Source organism: Centruroides sculpturatus, unplaced genomic scaffold (assembly GCF_000671375.1).
Source record: "Centruroides sculpturatus isolate CEXI.00-Female unplaced genomic scaffold, Cexi_2.0 scaffold1341, whole genome shotgun sequence".
NCBI classification, from domain to species: Eukaryota; Metazoa; Arthropoda; class Arachnida; order Scorpiones; family Buthidae; genus Centruroides; species Centruroides sculpturatus.
The window spans coordinates 183,155-190,687 of record NW_019385626.1 but is presented as its reverse complement, the minus strand read 5'-3'; the positions used below and the strand labels follow the sequence as shown (position 1 = coordinate 190,687).

Below are 7,533 nucleotides of genomic sequence, written 5' to 3'. Positions count from 1 at the left end.
AAATATTATAATGTAATTAAATGTTTTAAATATTCTCTATATTACAAATTGAAATCCAACACAATTAAATTATAAAATAATGTTTTCAGTACAATTATCCTTTGACCCATTCCATACCGTGTGCAAATGAGGCAATGAACCAGGGATAATGAACAGTACAAGCGTCAAACTTTTTAATAAACTTTGTTGTTCGATAATGCCAAGACTGCACTACCGTAAAAACAACGTAAAACCCATCGCCATATAAGGTTTTAATCACGTGACCCTGATATTTTACGCATGAGCAGTTCGTAAAACTAGCATAGAAGTGAGTTAAGCAATGATCAACTTTCCATGCGAATACGGCCGTAAAGCGGTACCTTCCACCAATCAGAAGTCAGTGAAATCTTGGTCGTTGTGATACAATGGGAAAATGGCGAGAAACTAGATTTTCAGTATGTTCTCTCGTGGCTATTCTAAAATCGATCTGGGAAGATTTATCGAAAACATCCAAAAATATTTGTGTATCTACCACGCCCACCGCTGGCCGAGTGGACTCTGTCTCCGCCTCTTGGTGACGACCAGACCTAAAACACCGGAGTTCGATCTGGGGTTCGCGCCTCACTCGGACGAGCTCTCAGCTGGAGTTTTTTTGGGTTTTTCTCCTAGTCAATAACGGATAAATAGGAGCCAGCTTTTTCTCCAAGTCCTCCCGGAAGGCATTCTGTCTCCCTTTCTCGCGGAGGTTGCTTCTTATAAAATCGGCTTTGGTCACGTCGTGACCTTTCTCCTGTCTTCCTGGGATTGGTCGTCTTCTATAAGACCGCCTCTTCCTCACTGTTTTTTTCCGGAGTGAATAGCGACAAGCTGGGCACTCCTCTACCGGCGATGGAATGGAATGTGTATCTACCACAAGAGGTAACCCGATTATAATAATGCATGGCAAAAAAATCTTTCAATTTGTAGAAGTATATAATAAAAAAGCTAAGCTTGTAATTGCTGTATATCATCTTAATTATACGATAATAAAAGTTAATATATAAAAATGAAGTTATTACTTTTACTACATTTTTAATTATAGTACAGAAAAAACTCGTAAAATACAATCATTGTCTTTATATCGATATATCACATATTAACCGTCTTCTGTTTCCACCAATTCGCGTGCGAAGAAGTACTTCTTTTGCACACTTGGGGCATCACCGTCACCGTAAAATTTTTGTTAGCCGGACCTCCGCCGCAATCAAGACGAAAATGCAAATATGTCACGTAATTAAAAGCTTTTACGGCGAGGAATTCTATGCCCGTTTTTATAGTAGTGAAGTCTCGGCCTAACATTGAAAAAAAAAATAGAAATCTGAAACATTATACTTATTTGCAAAAGTTTGCAAATTCCGTATAACATACATGTTATTAAATTCAACACCAGAAAACTACAAATTTATAAAACATGAAATTATAATTTTAACCCTTAAAAATTCATTTGAAAAGCATTGAACAAAAAGTCAAATTTAATAGAGTGTACTGTAATGTTTATTATTCATAATATACCAATTACGACACGGTACTCCAAATCCTATACTGTGCAGAAAAAGTTAGAATATGAAAACCAGGGAATAATTTATTGTGACATTGTCAAAATACCAAGCTGCAGTTTTTAATTGTAGTATTAATTTGTTTAATTTAAAATTATATTATGCTCCTCATTTCAAACTAGAAGTGGCTTGTTCTAGTACAACGTACAACACTTGCTAGCAATAGAATCGTGCTGGTCATTTATCTAATTCTTTTAAGGGAAAAGTTTTGAATTGAAATAACGAGGCTTCTGATTTGCATCTGAAGTTCCGATCTGTTTAATCGGTGCCTCTTACTTCTGCGCTCACCACCTTGTTTCTATACTTTTCATGTAACACTTTATAGTCATCTTTGTCTTCTTTCACAAAAAATAGAGAGCATGTTACTAAACCAGTAAGAATAATATTACGAATATGATTCAGTAATTTACATAACGTACATTTTGAAAATAATGTAGACGCTTTTTAATTACGGCAAAAACTTAGCAACATTTCAATTATTAATATTTAAACTAACTTGGCTTATCGACAATTCAGCATATATTAACTGAAATCTAATTATTGTTTTTTCTATCATTTAATGTTTTATTATTGTGTAAACAAAACGTGAAGCATTTTAACTCTATTACCAGATAAAAGGTAAATATTCAAATTGGCAAAATCCTTAAAATACAGACTAATTTTATATATTTTTTCTCGATAACAAAGCAGAGAAGAGACAGAAAGTAGCCCAATATAAGTAACAGAGAGGGGCTGATAATATCTTTGATGGATAATTCGCGAAGTTCCGAATCTCTGTTTATTCTAGATTGTTCAGCATGATCGATTTTCTCGATGATTCCAGATTCGAATAATCGACTAGTTCTGAAAATGAAAATTTTAATTCTTATACTTAAACTAGCAATTATTGGACTACAATTTTGAAAAATTGTGGACTTATAAATTTCATGTGTAGTTTGCCTGTCGAAATGTCCGTGTCTCTGTCTTTCTTCAAACTCGAAATCGCAATTCGATAGGTAAAAAGAAGAGACCAGATATGAAAACAACGGATGCAGGATGTTTTGATCAACTGTTTAAAATCTGGCAATATATCACAGAAGTCATGTTATTTTAACCTAAACCTTTACTTTTGAAAATTGTTAAATAGTCGACTGGTACGACTCTATTGTTACAGAAAAAGAATGATGTACTGTACAGAGGCAAGCTACTACTTTGAGATAAAGAGCGTATATCCTATAGTATATGAATTGAAGATATTAGTAAATATTGAAGCCTAACTTTGTGACTATGTGAAAAAAAATTCAACATGGTATTATGACAACCATAATAGCATGCTGAAATTTTTCATCATATTTTTTAAATAATTTAATTTAAAATATATGATTTCCGTTAAATATTAGCAATGTCTTATTTTTGTATCTTATTCTTTTCCTGTCAGAAATGATCCGTGTCGCCAATTCATCGAATACACTTCATGGCACCTAACGTGCTTTAAGTTTAAAACAGGATGTTATTATCCAGTGAATCTGGTCCTTCTCCTCTACTCAATACGAATGTGATTTCGCCATTTATTCTACAAACTGCGTTTTTGAGATTAAAAAAGGACAGTGAGATAGACACACGGATGATAGTGAGAATTTACAAGTATACGATTTTCTTCAAATTGTAGTCCAACAAAAAATTATATAAAGCTTTTATTAACTCACATTTCATAAATTTGATGTCTGAATGGAAAACTCTTCCTCATTGCATATACTTCCATAAAAGTAAAAAGGTTGTCATTCGAAAATATAAAGTTGTCTATATCATTTCGAAGTTTCTTTTTTAATACATAATCAGCATATATTAAAGCGAATCGTTCTTTCTGTACTCTTTGAATTCCTTTGTTTAATTCAATAAAGTTGTTGTTTTGTATTATATGATTTGTTATGATCTTCGCAGATTTTAACTTGGAATTCTTGAAAATTACTTGACATCATATAATACATAATATAAAACTACTAATGATAAGATATATATTATTTTCATATCATTTCCTCACTTACTTGAATTGTTTGCCATAAAATAGATGTACTGGCTACTCCACAAGTATATTCCCCTGTTAGTATAGAATTTGCTAACTGTTCAAAAGTGTTTGGAATTTCTTTAGTAACAGAATACATCATGAACGACATTAAAGTCCCGCTATAACTAGACCCTAAAATAAGGATGGATAGCCACCATATTCCAATCATAAATCTGGGTGAAAACCTCTTCATACCATCCAAATTTATTCCTGCGTATACAAAATTCCTTCGTGAAACAAAATCTCGTAATTACGAATTATACAAAAATAAAAGGCAATACCTTGATATACGAATGTTCGAAACAAATTCCAGAAAATTTTACTTCTGGCCAAAATACTTCTATATCTTGTAATGCAAAGTCTCTTTCTAACACTTTGTGTAACGCTAGTCCGAACACAATAACGGTTATGAAAATAGCGATCCAAATCTAAAAAATTGAAATATTGCTATTATTATAAAATGTTTATAATTTAAATAACAATTACTTGCCATAAATGAAAATGGAGCGACAATGGAACTCCAATTAGGGATCTTCTCAGGTTTCTTCACAATGAACACAATAGATTGATATCCTACCCCTGCAGAAAACTCAGTGATTGAATACAAATTGTAATTAATAAAGATTGGAACGATTCCCATGTCCACTTCCTGTTAATTAAAAAATTAATTATTATTACATTTCAGTAATAAGTATATAGTGATTTTTAGAAACAAGTAAATACAAATATTCTCAAAAAATAACTTTTTTACTTAAACTTAAACCTAACCTACACACATAGTCAGACAACCACTCATACGTGAAGGTAAAAAACAATTTTGACCGAGCGCAATACTTGTCTTTTGATTGATACAACAATTAAAATGTAAAAACATAATTCTATAATATAATAATTTTGTAATGAGTTTTAAAGCCTTTCCCCTCGTCTACCTAAAGATGTTTACATCCACAAATTTGCGTATGAACAGTTTTGTCTACATATCATTTCGAATAGTATTAACTTATAAATTTAAAATTCAACACATTAAATATAACATGTGTACTATTGTGTAGAAACATAATATACGTTAAATATAGNACAGTTTTGTCTACATATCATTTCGAATAGTATTAACTTATAAATTTAAAATTCAACACATTAAATATAACATGTGTACTATTGTGTAGAAACATAATATACGTTAAATATAGGTAGTCTTTAGTAAAAATTTTTATCACTTCTTTACTAACGCTGTTAATTAATCCCTCGGTGACACGACGTATTTTAAAATAACCTAAATTAATACATAGTATATATGTTAAGTAAAAACAGGCGATAAAACCAAATTCTACTTCGTATAATACAGGTTGAAACAGGGAGGTTTGCACATTAAAAAATGGGTGTTATTAAATTTTGCTGGTTAAATGTTGCAGAGAAAATTTTGCAATTCCTCGCTAGATTTTTATAGTGTTGTTACAGTATTATTCGAGTAACTCTGTACGTTTAACATTATTTTATCAGAATTCTCAAAAACTTACGTCAGGTAATAAGAAATTATATAAACCTTATATGTAACTTTTAATAACTTTGTTAATTATATGAACTGTTTTCAAAGTCACCAGAATTAATAAAATGCATTGTGTAATTGTTTAATAGGAAAGAAAGATAGAAATAACACCAAGGAAGTAACGTAAACTATTGAATGCTGCTAATTATTAAGCGGTGTGTACTATTAGGTTATTAAGTTGTGCAAAAAGTCAATATTTTTCTGTTGCTTAAACTATATTGTAAATTTTGAAAGTCTCTTTTGCCTGAGTTTTTTTTTTGTGAGTGCTTAAACTCAGCCATATATCGGATATGATGTTAAATACAAATTTCGTACAGAGTATAACTATAGAAAAATCATTTTGCATTATAACTGTAGAAAATTCAAACTGGCTTTTCTTTAATATGTTAAAGTAAGTTTAAAAAATCTTCAGACTGCCAATCTAACTAAAACGAAAGGAGTCTTTGCACCAGATTTCAGCATGTAAGATTTAATACACAAGTATTTTAGAGTTAGAAAAAAGTTAACATAAAACAAAAAATTATAATGTAATACATGAATGCATCTGTTAAATAATTAAATCACTTACCTGTCTTATAATTTTTCCAATCATTTCTGTCCATGTTCTATTTTTTATTAATCTTCCAAAGTAATCATCTACTGGCTTAGCTATGGAATAACTAATTGTATGCAAATAAATATATTTTTGTTAAATATGAGTTGAAAAGTTACAACTAAATTTATCGTAATTCGAAATATTGTACTAGTATAATTGTTTTAAAAAATATCTGAATTGAAATGGAGTATTTGGTACTTCTTAATATTCAAAGTTGGAAGATGATTCGATTAAATTAATTTGTTATAAACTTTTGGAATTGTTTAATGGAAGCCAATGAAATACACTTTCAATGAAGTCATACGTTTCAAAACATTTATATTTAAAAATATTTCATAGTATTAAGTCAAGGCTACTGTATAAGAAGACATTAGTATTTGAGTGAAATTTCTCCAAAAGTAATGTTGTCGACATTAGAAAAAAAGGAAATTAAAACAATCGTGCGCAATGGAATGTGTGTGTGTGTTACATTTTCTGAAACTGGAAAATATAAAATGTTTTCAATCTTTTAGATATTTTCAAAAAATTCAGGAAAAATCGACTGTTGGAGGAATAGCACCATGCAACACCGTGAAGAAAGGTCAATATTATGAATGGTTTCTTTTGTTTTTTCAAGTTTTATTTATATTTTCAGCTAAATTCATACATTTAGCAATTATATTATATATCTTGCACTGTTTTTCAAAATGTTATTTCCTAAATACTCTTTTTTCTTGTTCTTAATAAACTAAATTATGAAAAATAGATTTTTATCTTCAAGGATTAAAGAACTAATGGCATTGATAGAATATATAATTAGAAAAGTTTCGCATCTAGATTAATTGATATATATAAATTGAAAAAATATTTATTTTAAAAAAATTAATGATTAGAGTTAACAAATAGTATACAAAGAGACTTATTATTAGTAGGAATATAGAAAATTTTCAGTACGATATTAAGAGATATTTAAAATACAGAAAGTTGCATTTTTATTCTTAATCCATCATATGAAAATGATACTTAAAAAGCCTTTATTATTAACGTTGTTTTTGACTGTAATTTACTAAGAGTATAATTTCGTTTCTTGTTTAATTCGTACATTTAAAAAGATTGTTATGCACTACATTTTCTGATATATACAGGTTTTACTCTTTTTTTAGTTTGCTTTATTACTACTACTTAATCTAAATATTCATAACAAGAGATAAAACAGCTTAATATTAATATTATGTGTTATATTTTACAGCTAAAATCAACAAAAATAATTATTTTTACAAATAAATGTCTTTATAAGTAGGTGTAAATAAAGAAAGAAATATTCTGAAGTATTGTGATTGAACTTAGAAGTTCAATTACGGATATTAATTCTAATTATTGCAAAATTTTACAGAAACAAATTGTGCTGATTCGTATTAATATTGAAGTTGACTTTTTAATTTTTGTAGTTATTAAATATTTTATAAAAATAAATATTAAAAACATATTACGAGATAATTTTGAAAATACCTAAATTTTAGTTTTTCTTGAAAAGCTTTAAACACTCGAAAACGAAATCTTCCTGTCATTTTATTCTGAGTTTTATCCATAGTCACGAAATAAGGATTCTTAAAAAAGCAAAGCAATTGTTTTTATATATATATAAGTGAATAATAAAATTGTAATAGTATCTTTAACCTTTATCGCACCTAATTTCTATTGATAAAAATCGTTTCGTCTAGCTGTAAATATAATATACATAAAAAACATACAATTATATTAAAAAAAACTACAGTCTACCTCCCTATAACACTGT

At 29.0% G+C, this 7,533-nt stretch overlaps 1 protein-coding gene across 1 annotated transcript; it reads right to left on the bottom strand.

Moving 5' to 3' along the window:
• Positions 1–1,107: 1,107 nt before the first annotated feature.
• LOC111640726 (glutamate receptor ionotropic, delta-1-like) lies at positions 1,108–7,327 on the bottom strand. The gene is made up of 8 exons (XM_023386767.1): positions 7,248–7,327; positions 5,733–5,823; positions 4,109–4,267; positions 3,910–4,046; positions 3,599–3,845; positions 3,260–3,510; positions 2,227–2,417; positions 1,108–1,310 (listed from the first exon to the last, which is right to left on the bottom strand). The coding sequence occupies exons 1-8, from the start codon at positions 7,325–7,327 to the stop codon at positions 1,108–1,110; spliced, it is 1,359 nt and encodes a 452-aa protein (XP_023242535.1).
• Positions 7,328–7,533: the final 206 nt, after the last annotated feature.

Excerpts from the sequence above, each read along its gene's own strand:
- LOC111640726 (XM_023386767.1), bottom strand. The coding sequence starts at position 7,327 with ATGGATAAAACTCAGAATAAAATGACAGGAAGATTTCGTTTTCGAGTG. Across the intron at positions 4,268-5,732 it reads TTGGAAAAATTATAAGACAG|GAAGTGGACATGGGAATCGT; the intron begins GTAAGTGATTTA and ends TTTAATTAACAG. Across the intron at positions 4,047-4,108 it reads TCGCTCCATTTTCATTTATG|ATTTGGATCGCTATTTTCAT; the intron begins GCAAGTAATTGT and ends TCAATTTTTTAG.